The 15,901-nt window shown below is 40.2% G+C and overlaps 1 protein-coding gene across 1 annotated transcript in view; it reads left to right on the forward strand.

The window, feature by feature from the left end:
* The window catches only part of LOC105566263 (homeobox protein aristaless-like), a 149,485-nt gene extending 133,910 nt beyond the window's left edge, over positions 1 to 15,575 (forward strand). The window contains exons 4-5 of the mRNA XM_012020134.1: positions 177 to 222; positions 13,568 to 15,575. Coding sequence (XP_011875524.1) covers positions 177 to 222; positions 13,568 to 14,137 — 616 coding nt within the window. The 3' untranslated portion in view covers positions 14,138 to 15,575. The remainder of the gene's footprint in view (positions 1 to 176; positions 223 to 13,567) is intronic.
* The last annotated feature ends 326 nt before the right edge of the window (positions 15,576 to 15,901 follow it).

Genomic DNA, 15,901 nt, shown 5'->3' on the forward strand with positions numbered 1-15,901 from the left:
CTATTCAGAACTCGTTGGATAATAATATCTGAGCGGACTTGAAGCTCACACTCCGTTAACTCGAGTTTATCGCAATAGCAGAATCGGATAACTCGCACGCGCAAATAGGCCCGCGGCTACGCGCGGCCTTGGTTCCTTTTTCTTGTGTTAATGATTACCTTCATTTTTGTTTTTAGGGAGGAGCTCGCCATGAAGATCGGCCTGACGGAGGCACGGATACAGGTCAGTAGAATCTTTTAACGTTATTTCGCGTAAAATGAAAAATGGACGAATAATGTGGCACAGATACATTGTAGATTCGCTTCCGATTCAGTTATTAAACCGTAAGATCTACTATCGAGGCTCCCAATATGTGCAACATATTACGCGACCCTTTTTCTCGACGGTTTTGAATTTCTTTTCTCAATTCAATTTTTCAAACGCGGAAAAGATCTATTTCCTACAGAGTCTTAGGGATAACTAAAATGGAATTTAGAATATCAATAAAATGGAAGTGCAATATTGTTCAAACAATGTAAGATCTATTAAACCGTACCTATTGAGCGAACGATCAAATAAATTTCTGATGCTGCCTGAATAAAAATAGTAGCGTGTCGAATTAAAATTGATTAGTTGTCTCTAATTATGTATATATATATATATACTAGCGTATCATGGCGTAACTTCGAAATAACTTTAATAATAAGCAGCTGCGTGCGTCAAAGTTTGTTGGAAAAATGAGGCAATAATTGGCGGTAATAATGCGGTTAGGCGTCTTCTTTGGCGCGAAGGCGAAAATCTCTTGCGCAACGACAATTATCCTGTATCCTCTGACATTTCGTTTGGATAATAGTTTCGAAGCCCGCGAGCGCGCGCGAAGAATTACTTAAGAATTACTTAAGTTCTCCACGCGGTCACGTATCCCCACCTGTAATTTGCCTACCCGTATGGCGAAATGCGATATCCTTCGAGCAACATACAAATCGTCAATCATGAGTCTTTAATTATTTGCTCAACCCTTTTCAAAGGCGCCCGTTATTACTGCAAAAATTATTAGACACGCGACTGTCTGTTGGATCGTTTAAACAATTACTTTACTCATTGTTACTACAAAATTTGTGAAAATTATCTGTCGTAATATCTGTTAAAATGTTTACGTTACCAAGGAAACGGTACACATACAAATAATTATTTATAAATAGCTAAATAGGCTCGTGCTTTTGTAAAATCATAAAGGAAAAGGCCGATAATATAACGAGCTACTAAAAGGTTAAAATAATAGTTATTGTATAATCAACCAAAAAGACTGAAGAAATTACATAAATCCCGCACTGTAAAAAAATTAAATAGAAACTAAATCATTATATTTTAAATGATCAATTAAAACAAAATTATTATACATAAGATTAAACGTATAATAATTATTTATATTCCAAGGCCATTAATGTCAGTTAATCTATAATCAACATGATTATTCGTTAATTAGTTATTACGCAATTTGTAATAAAGAAGAGTTCGATAACAACAATGTTATTAAAGCACTAAAGAAACTATAGTTCGTAGTATAATTTTGTACCGAATAAGAGATTATCTTCTTGTAACATTTATTGTATTTGAATAATATCATAAATCGATCATTAAAGACATCCGCGATTAATCAGCGCTAAAAGACGCATATCATATCCGTCATTAAATTTCAATAATGTTCATTCTTTTGTTGAACGGTAATCGCACGATTTGAATACATTTGAATATTTAAATACCAAACATTAAAGTATTGCTCAGTTCCTATCCATTTTTATTATACCTGATTAATGCCGTCGTTCGACGATCGAGACATTATGTTTCATCTCTTTCGCATACATATATTTATGATTACGTGAAACTGGGGAGTCGCAAAAAAGATGAAATATTGCAACAAGTATGGCACGGAACACAATCAAGATATAAATAACTTTGTATTATTATACAATGTTTTATGCGCCTAAATGCTTTATGGCGTAACATTGTAAAATAATCAACTAATAAGAATCCTTCAATGTCGCCAGCGATAATTAACAACGTCCAGGTTGAAATCCTGGCTAAGGTAATATTTTTCGCAACAAATTTTCTGTATTATTAAAAATGCCAGGTATGGTCGAGAAACCACTGACCTTGCAAAATAACTAGAAAACTTAATACGAACTTCGAGTCTTTTCTTAACGAATTGATCGTATAATGGTATCATTTCATGTCGAGTGATGTCTCAAAACTTGTACGCCGAAATTGCACACGGGCTCGCTCTAGACGAAATATCATCCGGAAATAAATTCTAGTTTAGTAAAATGCACTAATTTACCATAAATTATTTCAATGTAATTTGTGGCTCAGATACCGTAGGATACTCGTCAGATCGTTAATATCGATTTTGATTTATGCGCATTCGAACTTCCTAATTTCCGCGGGTTTAAACGTTCGACCTGCGCTACACTCATTTATTCAAAAGGGCGCACGGATACAAGTTTTCTGCGTGACGACGGTGACTTCTTACCGAGGAGAGCGTGTCCGTATACCATCGTTGCGTGAACAGCTGGCTAATTTACTCAATTAGTTTAATTTATTCCCGGTACTTACTCTTTTTTCTCCTCCCCCCCCCCTCTCCTCCCCTTTTAACCCACGCGTATTTTCCTCTCGCTCCGTCCTTTCACTCCCCATCCCTTGCTGGCTCCGGGCGCTCATGCTCGCCCCTATGCGATCTTCTCGTTATTTTCTCCCGCATCGCGACGGCACGGCGCTTTAACGTTAACCCGGCACTTTTCATTATACTTGCAAATCCGTCACCGTCCACCGCAAATCGCCGATTTACTGACGGCCGGGAATTACGCGCGACGACGCGCACGCGATGAGAACCACTGGTTCCACCCGAGGAATGACACGCCTGCCGTAACTCCGCGCGGTGCCGTTAATAATTTTCAGGAATCCCTGAACCTGCACGAAGAGAGAGAGAGAGAGAGAGAGAGACCTTGCGCCGTTCTTCTGGCTCGACCGCAGCGAGATGACCGACTCCACGAAGCTCCGCTCCCTTTTCAATCGCGATAGGTGTCAATTGCCCTCGCGGCCGTAACGGACTGCGAATTATGCGTGTTGGTTTACGAAAACGTTTCGGGGAAAGCGCACTTATTCAATCGCGGCGTGTCCTTAACCCTTTCGCGCGCAGCTGCCTCTCAAAGAACACAAATCCGATAGATAAGCTGTATGTATCGAATAGTTTTGTAAATTGCAGTATTAAATATTTCTTGTTTTGCGTCTCAAATTCGACTTTCTTAAAAGCACTTCCGCGTAAAGTTTTAACATGACAAAATCGTACTTTGTTTCTCTTTCTCTCTCTCTCTCTCTCTCTCTTTCTTTCCATAAATTTCAACTGATATTAAATAATTGTGTACTTAAATTTCTCCATATTTTCGTTAAAAATACCGTTAGAGATAAATAATAAAACCGGTAAATTTGTCTAATAATCTATTGACAGATATTATAAACCCATTTATACATTGTGTGAGAAACGACTTAAGTGAACGTCACAAATTTCTCTCCGCTCGTCCTAACGCGCGAAAATTAGGTTGTCGGGCAATTCAGTCGCCGCTTGTCCATCAGCCGTCATTAATATGCATGACAAATACATCGTCGCGCGTCGTGGAGAATGAGGTGCGATTTTTTTTCGACGCCCGAAACTTCGCCCGTACACATCAACGCACAAAAATTAGGATACATGACCTATCATTGGCGGCCATTAATAATTCATGAAACACGCGGTATCGTTTGAGGATAAAATAACCTTATCGCAGGGACTTTAAAGACATCGATTCGCGTTTATAAGGGCGCATAAAATGTATCATAATATTAAGTGAAAATAAGCAATAGAAAGTGCGTAAATACAAACTGCGTAAATTGAGAAATTGCGAAATTAAATCAGAACCAAGAGAAATTAGATCAAAACCGACGAGGAGAGAGAGAGAGAAGAATTTCAGGGAATTTATTCATATTTAACGTCAGTTTTATGCAAACGCGAAGCAGAAATGATCTTGGAAGATATACTAAAATATCTACTACGCGTAAAAGTCGACATATATTTTGATTACACAAAAGAATAAATTAGATTAAAGAATAATATCTGACCGGATAATTGCGGATCACCGCTAACTTAATCGCGTTTGCGGATTCACCAGAAATAGAAACGCGTCGCGCCGCGTTTTATCAGCCTCTTAAACAGGCTTGTTAAATCAATATAAAATTTGCTTGACGATCGCGAATCGAGCGTCCCCGCCAGGAGAAAAAAAATGTTTCCGCGTGCACTTGAAAGTTAAATTCGTTTGCATAAATATTTCTGCGACGGCCATCCAAGGAACGTTAATTTTCAATCAAATCAATTGCCGATTTTCGTAACGACTATCAATCGAGAGTACGCGTTTGGTGCTCGATGAATAATGAATCATGCCTATACCCGTTCGTTTGCCGACGAAACCTGTCGCTCGCATGAATAACAGATTGCTATTAGGCAAAGTGATTATCAGTTGTTGCAACGTCGGCTATTAATTATTTTTACGATCTCCCCGAGTGTGACGAGATAATCGACAAGTCGCAAACTTCTGCTGCGAGCGAGGAAATTCTTGCACAAGCGAAACTGGAATTGCGGATAAAAATATCACGCGTTTCGCTCGACATCTGTCTTTTGAGGATGTACACGCGAGACGTCGCATTTCTGCGAACCGATTTTGCGGCAAATTCGGCGGCCGGCACAAACGAAGGGAATAAACCCGCTCGACGTGTATGTTTATATTCGAGCGAACTTGTGAGCTTTTTTATCTTTGAACCTCTTCCTCCGTCAGCCCTTTCTCCCCTTCCCTCGAAATTGTTGAAAACTTTGGAAACGGTATACGTGTTCCGTATGTCAATCTATTTTAATACATTTATTCATTGGGACGTGGGAGATACTTCAACTTGATATCAAACGAGTAGAGTGGCAAAAAGAACGTACAAGATCGTATAACTTCATTTGAAAATAATTTGTGTTGAAGCAAAATCAATTTTTATTTATCATTTCTAGGGTTGGGTAGTGTCTAGTTAAAAAGATACAAATAGTTACATTATAGACTGTTAACTTTTACCTGAATTTAGTTACATTTAATCGGTAACTTTTAACTTTTAATTTACCTCTCTCTTAGGCCCGATTTTTCATTTTCTTGTTAACTGTTAACCAGAGGTTAATCAATTCTCTGTTTCTTTTTAGATAATAATATAAAGCAAGATAGAGAGTCGACTAACCTGTGGTTAACAATTAACCGGATGTTAGTCGACTCTGTACCTTTCTCCATGTAATTACCTGAGAAGAGACAGAGAGTCGACTAAACCTCTGGTTAACAATTAACTAGAAAAAGAAACACCGGGGCCATAAACAAAGACGTCGCGAGATGCTGGTGTCTGCCTACATTGATAGTCTCTGTGTTTCAAAATTCACTGTCAGCTCTAAAATCTACTGTATACGTGTACTATAGATCTTCAGCGTTTTCATTCTCGAATTCACGTGAAACTGTTTGTACATATATGAAATAAACCATATTCCGTGTAGTGATTGTCCAAATTCGCTAGTCGCGAAATTCAATGCTACGTGATCACAAGTCTCTGAGATTTTACGTAAAAATAAAACAAATTTAACTTTTAACTTTTGAATTTATTTTTATTATTTTTATTATAACTTTGCTTCTAATTAAAAGTCGCCAGCAGTAATTAACAAGATACGGTCAATAAAAATCATTGATGTTGTTAATTTCATTATGTTTCATTAAGTTAAATTTTCAAAGCTGTTAACTTTAATTTAACTTAATAAAAAAAACAGGTAACTCACCCAACCCTGAGCATTTCTTATACAGCTTACTCTACTCGTTCGATATGCATTACTTTATCAATATATTGTGTATTAATTTCTTTTAGTCTATTCATTTTGAAGAATTTTATAGCCTACTCAATTCCTATGTGAAATGCAACGTTTATTTAACACGCTTTCGCGTTTCTAATTTGAATTTTTCATTATACGTTATATCTTGTCTACATAATGGGATACATGATATATTTTCGCAGGTCCATTTTGCCTCGTATTGAAAGGAAAGATAATTTAGATACTCTCCGATACGAAGCGTAGCAGCGGCGTTGTAATAACGTTCATCAGTAAAATACAATTAAAGTCCAATTATAACAACGATCAAAATAATTAATATTTTAAAAGTAATTATTGCATGTGCCGAATGTTTTAATCATCGTTTTCACGTAGACGCCCAGTAAAAAAATAATGATACAATTCCCGAAAAACAAATAATACATAAAAAAATGAATCACTCACCACCGTTGCTCCGCCACTGGGCCCGATGCCTCTCAGGCTTCCTCCTCTTAAATTCGTCGTTGCACACACACACGCGCGCGCGCACATACACATAAACGCAATACACTCTCGCGAAATTAATTATGCGATTAATTACGCGATACTTTGTAAGGCAATCCCACACGCAACGCGCACTATCCGAAATATTCATTTCATGAATTGCGATTTTCCCTTACTTGAATTGTTCGAGCCAACGACATTGCACACTTAATTCGAAAATGACAATGAATACATCGCTTTCAAATGCAAAACGCGAAAAATCCAAAATTCGATGTGAAACATATTCGATTTCAAATATCATTGAAGACGCAGCCGCTCGTAAATATCGCAACGACCGCGGTCTCTTGCAACTTCCATTGTCCATCGCTTCTTGAGTGACATTTCAACACTATGCAAAATATCTGCCTCCGTCACAATCGAATTTTTATTTCGAGGGACAATGCGACGAAACGCGAAGTGCGGCTCGCGTTGTTACCCGTCCGCTCTCCTGCGTGTGAATGATAACGCGGACTTACACGTTCACGGCTGTATTGTTGTTTGCGCGGATACAAACAATAGCCGCGCGTCGTACGCCGCAAATACTGAAGTAGCAACCCAGTCGTCTCTCGAAATATTTAACGCTTTACATTAGCAAATTCATGTAAAACGTTAAATATTTCTAGCCCGGTATTCATACCCGGGAAAAATGTACGTATCTAATCGTATCTGAGTATATCTATCTCAGATATAAGCAGATATGAATTTTGTCCCTAGCCAATCGTATACAACATAAACGTGAGTTAGATATCGTTTGATAGCACACAAATACGTACAAATATTTAAAAGATTTTAGTTGATATACTCAGATATGATTAGATATAAATATTCTTCCCCGGCTAGTCAGATCTTATATTCAAGACCGTCTTAAGATCATCTTTAGATACTCCATAGCCAATGAAATGTTCCATCCAGTATCTTTAGATAAATTCAAGACGGTGTTGAATATAAGATCCGACTGTGATTACCGGTCCCGGTATTTCAATCCAATTATTAATAAATGAAAAACGTATCACGGCTTTCTCTATTGGGTAATGCGTGATCTGGCTATACGTGTATTACTCCACTCTCTCTCTCTCTCTCCCGAAAATTACAGACGAATTACGCTGAAATCTCGCTGGATAGTTGAAAACGCAAACACAGTACCAGTTTACGTTCGTACCTTAAATGAATAATTCGCGCGAAGTGCTTCGCTAAGGTCCGTCTCCTCGAAATCGTTCAATCGCGGTTAATTGTTGAAATGTAACTCAAGAAGCGATGGGCAATGGAAATTACAAAAGGCCGTTCCGTTGCGTCTTCAAAATGGTACTTAAAATCGACTATATTTCGCACCGAATTTTGGATTTTTCGCGTTTTAAATTGGAACGCGATCATCGCTCACAAACCATTACAAATTGTAGGAAATTTGTTCGTGGAATCGCGCGAATATTATTATACTTTGTCACTGACAAGCGCATAAGAAATCGTGTTTTCTCCACGGTACTCGTCGCGATTGCATCTCGGAAGATGATAACGTAATCGCACACGGAGCAGCTTTCGCTACTGCCTACCGGCTCGAAGTTTGGAACACTAATGATACAGCGGTAACCTTGTGTATACAATCGAGGCGCGACGTCACGCGTGAAAAACAATCAAGGTTGGTGTGTTTACGAACTAGCCTTGCTTTTGTGTGTATGTGTGTGTGTATGTGTGTGTGTATATGGTGTAAAATATGTAACGTTACTAGAAATATACGTTCAATATTCTATTCCTTACATATCGCCAGGGTTGGGAAGTAACTCGTTACTTGTAACGCAGTTACAATTACAGTTACCTCTTTTTGACAATTCTAACTTAACTTCGTTACCAAGTTCGTTACTTTCTCTCCATTTGTAACTTAACTCAGTTACATTAATAGTTACTTTATATATTTTTTTAAACCTCCACAGATCGCATTAAGCCTTGCATTTGAACATAAACGCCTTTATCGATGCTTTACAATTAAAAAATGCAGATTTAATATTTTTATTTTCATTGCAAGGAAGTTACTGCAAAGTTTCGTTGCTTTTTGAATAACTGTAACTGTAACGCGTTACTTTTCAGAATTGATAACTTGTAACTGTAACTAGATACTTTTATAAAGTAACTTCCAACCCTGCATATCACATTATTTTGGCTATTTGCATCTCGTTAGCGTCGCATAAAATAATGATTAATCTATTCGATTGAACGAATATTTTGGAAAAAAATATTGAATCTTGATTTAAATAAATTGTTTGGTTATCTCATTTTTCACTTAAAAATTATTAAATCTATAATTTAAGGAATGAAATTTATATTCATTTTGATTATAAAACTTACATTAATTTATAATTACTCCCAGATTTTTACTTAACAATAAGAGAAATAAGATATAATATACGATTTCAACGAATCAATAACAAAATTAATTAAATTTCCAGGAAAAATGTCGTGATTCAATCTTATTACACCGTAATAAAGAACAGTGTTTTAATTATTTTCAAAAATATTCTTGGATTTTGAATCAAGTTTTTCACATAAATAATCGTTTCTTTTCCTCAAATCTTCCAGAAAATATTATAGTATTGTTAATAAAATATCCGCAATTTCCAATTTTTCTGCTTAAATACTTATTTTGGTCGAGAACGAACGTTTGAGCAGAGAAATCAAAAATTGCGTAAAATCGAGACACGACGTTGTGAAAGAGATCGGTCGATATACTCTTTCCTCAATTGTTAACTGAAAATCAAAACTCAGGATGTCTCAACCAAACCGCATCTGTTTTCCTTAATCAAGTCGGGATAACAAGTATATGACATAACCAGTATAAAATTAACTCGCATGATCTATTCATTAAATCGTATCATGTCTCAAGATTGTTTTCTGCCGAGTTCTTCAATAGAAACGCGTTTGTAAGTGGTCTGAAAGGGTTCAAAGAACGATTCAGCGCCGAGAGAGTATCCGTACATGTGTCGAACGCGCGGCGAAATCTCCCTCGTCGGCGAAAGAGCGAACGAGAGGGGAAAGGATTGAGAAGCGGAGAAGCAAGAAGAAACGTGCGTACTCGGCGTTCGTGTAATTAATGCGGCACGATTAAGCACGAAACGAGTAGGTTCCGGCGGCGATGTGGTTGCGTTTTGTTTTAAAAGCGGAGAGTCGGAGATGTTTAGCGCCCTGCTGGGGGCAATCCTGTTCGCTGTGGGGGGTCCTGGCACCCGCGACCCCCCTTCCTCTACCCTAACGATGCCAGGAGTCTCTAATCCTCCCGTATGTCTAGGCGAGACTCCGAGGCGGGCGGACGATACGCGCGGAACGCGCAACATTCGGCCCGAATGCCTCCTTCTCGAAGAAAAATCGAAATATAAATATGGGGATTATAATCGATTATTGCGCAATCGTAAATCTCGCGCTTTAAACGCTCGTAGATTCGCCCCTTGGCAGAATGATTGATTTAAATGATATTGTTGCAAGTACACGATGTCTGCATCCTCAAAATCTAATCACACGCACGCACGGGTTCTAATTAAATATAATGTAATTATATATGTAGCGACAACTCTTAAAGAGTGATATAAAATAAGTTAAAATAATATAAAATAAAAATGAATCCTACAAGAAGGGTGCTCCAATTGGGGAATTGAGATCTAAACCAATCTAGTACACGACGAAGAGAGAGTTTGCTTGTATAGTCACCAGTGATGATTAAAAATTGTCAAACGATACTGCAAATCAACAACATACGCAATTATAAGATTACGTAAGTTATTAAGTAAAACATAGGGAAGAAATGAACCTAAGTGAGTCGAACTAAACACGCGGCAATTAACGACGTCAATAATGTGCGAATGTAAAACTTGACAAGACTGCTTGAAACCTGTTCTTCAATCACAGTTAAAATCACAATGTCTCAAATAATCCTATCATTTCATAGCGCCTGTTCTCTAACGCGGGAAGCGGTCGCGCGGGCGATCTCGGATCGGATCGAATCTCGGACCGAGCAAACCGATCGAAATAATTTTCTCAATAGAGAGCTATCAGGGGGGATAGGATCCATGGACCTAGTGTGGAACGCGTTCGCAGTCGCCGCCGCGCCGTCGTCGGTGAACCGATGATCGAGGCCGATCGTCAAATCGCCAAGTCATCCGGGCATACCGTCTATCCTCGTCCACGCGATGACGAGGCCGCACCGTGACGAACCGTATTGGGAGTGTCTACATCACCCGGCGGTACTTTTGATTCCCAAATCCGTGATGCTGCCGAGAGCCGGAGCCGCGGCAATGTGGAACGCGCGGTCGTTCTATTCGGACGGAAAACGGGGCGAATCTCTCCACGTACGTGGGAAAGACAAGCGGAGCCGTGTAAGGTCTCGTTTATTACGCGACCTAATGGCCGACGAAGAGACGTCATTTTTTAGCGTCGCCGTCCGCGTTCCTTCAACGCGTCACTTGATTCTTCGGCGTGAAAGTATGAAGTCGGAGGATCGCGAAAATGATGGCAAACATGAAAGTAAAGTATAAAAGTGTGGAGAAAACAATCGGTGCACAAATTGTTTGTTTGGCGAAAAAAACGATCTAACAATGGCGACATTTATTTGATATATCGCGTGGTCTTTAGAATGATTGACAGTGTCAGAAGCAGGGTTGGCTGGAAAAATTCAGGAGGTGGAAAAAACCATGGTGAATTTCAGTTTTTATTGTCCCGGACTTTATCCAATGGAATAAATTGACGAAAATTGTAAAAATAACGAAATAGTCAAAAGACGAATAGGTAATGCAACAAAAATGTATCGGATAGTCTTAGAAGAATGAGTTCGTGCGAGAAACACGGCGAATTGAAATTCAATCCAGAAGTTGAGAAGTGACAGTTTAGAGAGCGAGGAAACTTTGCAGGAAGACCGAGAACCGTTCGCACGATTACCTCGAGGAGAATTCTCGCTGGTAATACCTCGAGAGTCGCGCTTCTGAAGCGGTAACATGAAACATCTCTCTCACCGGAAACGATAAAAGATCCCGGATAGCTTTCAGGATAGATGGCTGCTTCTCGAAAAGTTCTACTCGAACAATCGACGTAACGAGCCGCGCTTGGAATCCGCGGCCGTTCTTTACCGCGGAAACGCAATGATACAAAAATCCGGAATCGCAGCAGGTGCTCGCGCGCGGAAAGATTGGATAAGTTGAATTGTTGTTGTCCTAAGTCGCTCGCCTCATTGCGATCAGTCACGAGACGCGTCTCCTCTCGGGCCCCTTTCTTTTTCTTATTCTTGCGCGACCCGATATTAAAACGAAATCGGCGATACGTTATTTGCGTTCACTCGGGACGCGCACGGCATAAAATCGACCCAACAACCAGAGATAGGACGGTGGAGGCATGAAAAAGCGGTGGAAAAAGGGAAAAGAGAAGAGGGACGCGGATTGACGAAGGAACGAGGAGGAGCGGACTTCCGCTGAACTGATTAGGGCTCCGGGTCTCTTCGAGGAAGCCTTGCGTTGGAATGGGACGGAATGCGCTGGAACGCATATCACGAATGACAATTCGCATTCGTTGTCCAATTTCTATTTACAAGTATTGGAATTCAATCTTCCGGGGTTCTACACCGCCATCAAACTCCGGCTTCTTCGCAAAGCATTTAAATTACAAAGTAGAGCAACGACATTGTTCATCGTCCCTCGTGACTAAGGCTAGCAAAATTTAGAAGAATAAGAGAAAATGTTAACAAAGTTATTTAATTTTTTCCCCCCTTTTATTTGTAGGTCCTGTGAGGAGAAACTAACATTTCGTATCACGTTAAAATAATAATTTGCAAATGATTATTGAATATTGCAACTTGCTTCCACTTACCGCACCATTCGTATAATCGATAATCGTAAAAACTAGGTAATTCCTGTATCAGCACAGGGTTAATGATGCGGTTTTCATATACGTGTGAATCATATTCTCTCAATATTGTGTTTATAAAAGCGTATAGGTACATTGCGAGTTTTGACACGCAGCGATACCGATTCCGAGTACTTCGAGTTGCCAGAAACGAAAAATGGGCCAAGGGATCGCTAACCTAACGGTTTTACGGCAGCCGATATTTTGTTAATTTTCGAGGAGAAACGTAAAATTCAGGTAGAGACAGACGAGAGGGAGAGAGAGAGAGAAGAGAGAAAAGGAGAGGGAGATGGAAGGGAAACGCGGACGAAGCAGAGATCTCTGCCTCGCAGCAGTGTTCGGTTTCTTTGGAGCATCGACGGTAATGATACGCTGCTCTCCACCTTCCTGAAAAGAGTAGGATGCGTCATTGTAACCGGAATTCGAACTCTCGCGGAACAACAACTTCCAAGGAAGAAAGTACCTATCGATTACTTTTCTGACCCGGAATCGAACGAACGAGTTTCTTCAAATTTTTAAACGGCATCTAAATCCCCTATTATTTGTACGCTGCGATAATGAAAACGATCGACATTATAGCATAAAACTCGCAATAAACAGCTGTTATATTAAACGTATCAATTCACATTGAATATATTATTTAAACTATATAGTAAAAATGTTCAAATATTAAAATATGCAAAAAAAGCGGAAATGGCGAAGTTTTAATTACTGAAAACAATTAAATATTACACGGAATTTTATTTTAAAATTTATCCTGAAAATCACGTAATCGTGGGACAACGTGGCATTTCCAAGAATTTTATGAGTTTTTTTAAATTTTATCATACATTCTACTAGTAATTATACTTATTGTTAGTATACATTTTACTAGTAAAATGTACGGTGAAATTTGAAAAACTCTCATACAATTTTTCGAAATGCCGCGTTGTCCTACGATTACACGATTACATGATTTTCAAGGTAAATTTTAAGAGATCTCTCCGTGTGCATTTAAACAATATTAAATAATTTCTATCAAAGAAAAGAATTAATAGGAAAAGCAAACTACGGAATATTCTTTTTGTTGCGATGGGATCGCGCCCACAGGTACGCAGCTGATCGCTAACGCTACTATTATTCGAAATATTGGACTGGTTGCGTAATGCGAAGGATTCCGAAGAACGCAAAAAGAATCCTTCCGGGCTCCGCTGTTATCGGCGCGGCCCCGAGAGCCTTCCACGAACGACACGGCGCCTAATCAGACCGCTCGTCCATCATGTGTTTCAGGTCTGGTTCCAGAACCGGCGGGCCAAGTGGCGTAAACAGGAGAAGGTCGGGCCGCAGGCGCACCCCTACACCCCGTACCCACCACCGTCGGCGGTCGTGGCGCCGACCTTGCCGAACCCCTTCGCCCTGGTCAACTTCCACCACAGGAAGCCCTTCGACGCCTTTCGCTATCCGCCGCTGGGCCACAGCCCGGTCCTCCCCGGCAGTTACGCTCATCCCTATCATCGAGCCCCGCCACCGATGCTGTCGCCCGGCATACCTCTGCCGTACAACTCCTTCCAGAATCTGCTGGCGAACATATCGGCGGTGCAGCGGCCGAAGCTGGGGGTGCGCGTCTCTTCGCCCCCGCCCCCGCCCCCGGCCTCCGCGATCGCTCTGTCGCATCCCCCGGTGGTGCCACCGCCCCCGCCCCCGCCGACGGCCACCTCGCCGCAGAGCTCGCCCACGGGCAGCGTGGGGCTGCCGGACATCGACAGACGGACCAACAGCATCAACACGCTGAGACTCAAGGCCCGCGAGTACGAGATGCACCTGGAGCTGCTGCGTAAGAACGGCGATCTCATAAGTTGAAACGCCGTTGTTCGGACGCGGCGGACAACGAGCGCGAGTCTGTCCTGAATCGGTTCGCACGGTTGTAGATTCGGGATCGGACGTTCTTCCGCGCGGGAACCGCTAGCGGATCGAGTCAAGTGAGCGAACTCGCCATGTTCTCAGACGCACTTCGATCAGCGCTTGTCCAATGTGACACGGGGTCTCGATAAAATACTTTTGTTAGTCGAATGTTGCACGCGGCGAACACAGCGAGTGCGATATTCAGCTATATTTCGGCGATTTAGATCGTGTACCGTCACATTGGTCAGATTGTGATTCGGGTGTTGTTGCTCTCGGCCCGTTATCGATAATCGCGACGAACTTAGGAAAATGTGTGATCGAGTTTCGTGGCAAACAAACTGTACGTAGTGAGTGCTAGCACGTCTGTTAAACGAAGCAGATTCTTTAGCATCGAAAGAGGGAATGTGAAGGGCATGTGATAAGTTCCGTTTTCCGTCTTTCAAAAAGTCTATCGTCCCCACGATTTTAATGATTTTAATGTTTACTTTCGTGTAGCAAAGAGTATCTCAAGAACATCGGTAATGTACAATTGAACAAAATTCTCAAGTATCGCAAGTTGCGCGTCAGTTTTTTATCCGCGAAATAGAAATTAAAATTATTTTGTATTAGGTTATACGAATCGGTTGTTTTCTTAATATTCGACGCACAATGACTCTGATTTCACGGCGATCGTATCATCTAATTAAATAGTTCAATTCAATCGGGATAATTTGGAATTTATAAAAAAAAGTAGAGAGTATCTTAGACTGTCTTCTTTTTAAAATTCAGAAACGTAGTTCATTGATGAGAGAAACTGATTGCGAGCTGCAATTTTGTTTATCATTTGTTGTTATCCACGGCGTTGTTCCATAACGCGAAGCAAAAAGGAACGCGGAACAACGTGAACGAATGCAAGGGAGAGCGAAATTACCGTTACTCGTGTACACCGCATGTGTACATAGTAAGTTTACCGTGTTCCAATATGCGAGGGGAATTAATAGAACTGCGCAAATCGAGGAATTTGTCCACGCGAGTATATCGCGTGGTACATCATTTGAACCTGTTTCGCATGCATCGAGAGGTACGTTTCTTAATTAGTTCGCATAGTCGATAACCACGTCAGTTTCTATTAGACTACTATCGTACATGTTATACGATAAATTTATCGAGGCACATTAGCATTTTGATGCGGAAAGAAATTTTTCTTCTATAAGCTACTCGATCAATTTATTGTAGGACACGTGAGATATTAGCTTGACGCTGATCGTCAAACATGCGTGAAAGACAGATATTAATCCTAGCAGGATCGAGTTCGGAATAGTAAAACGGCGGACCCCGTTAAGTTCATTCTTTCGACACGTGGTGTAAATAAATGTAATAAGTATTAAATCAGCAATAAACGAATATATGAATACAATTTCTACGTGGTATCTGATTGACAGCAGGAAATTCGACTTGTAGATTTAATATTAAATTTAGAACATTTTCCAAAATTTGGAAACTAATTTACAGGAAAAATGTAAGTTTTGTGTATGTTACAACGCGCAAAAATTTTCAATAATTGGAGCACTATTGCAACAGCATATTCCTGAGACCAAATCAAGTAAAAAAAGTCCTGTACTACTTCCCCTCCCCCCCCCCCGACAAGCAGTTATCGAGATATCATAAGCTAAATATCGAAAAAGTTATCAATTTTCTCGTGAATATCTCAAAAAGTATTAGGCAAATAAAAAATGTTTCAGA

This window comes from Vollenhovia emeryi, unplaced genomic scaffold, assembly GCF_000949405.1.
Source record: "Vollenhovia emeryi isolate VEMERY1.0 unplaced genomic scaffold, V.emery_V1.0 DF939146.1, whole genome shotgun sequence".
NCBI lineage: Eukaryota > Metazoa > Arthropoda > Insecta > Hymenoptera > Formicidae > Vollenhovia > Vollenhovia emeryi.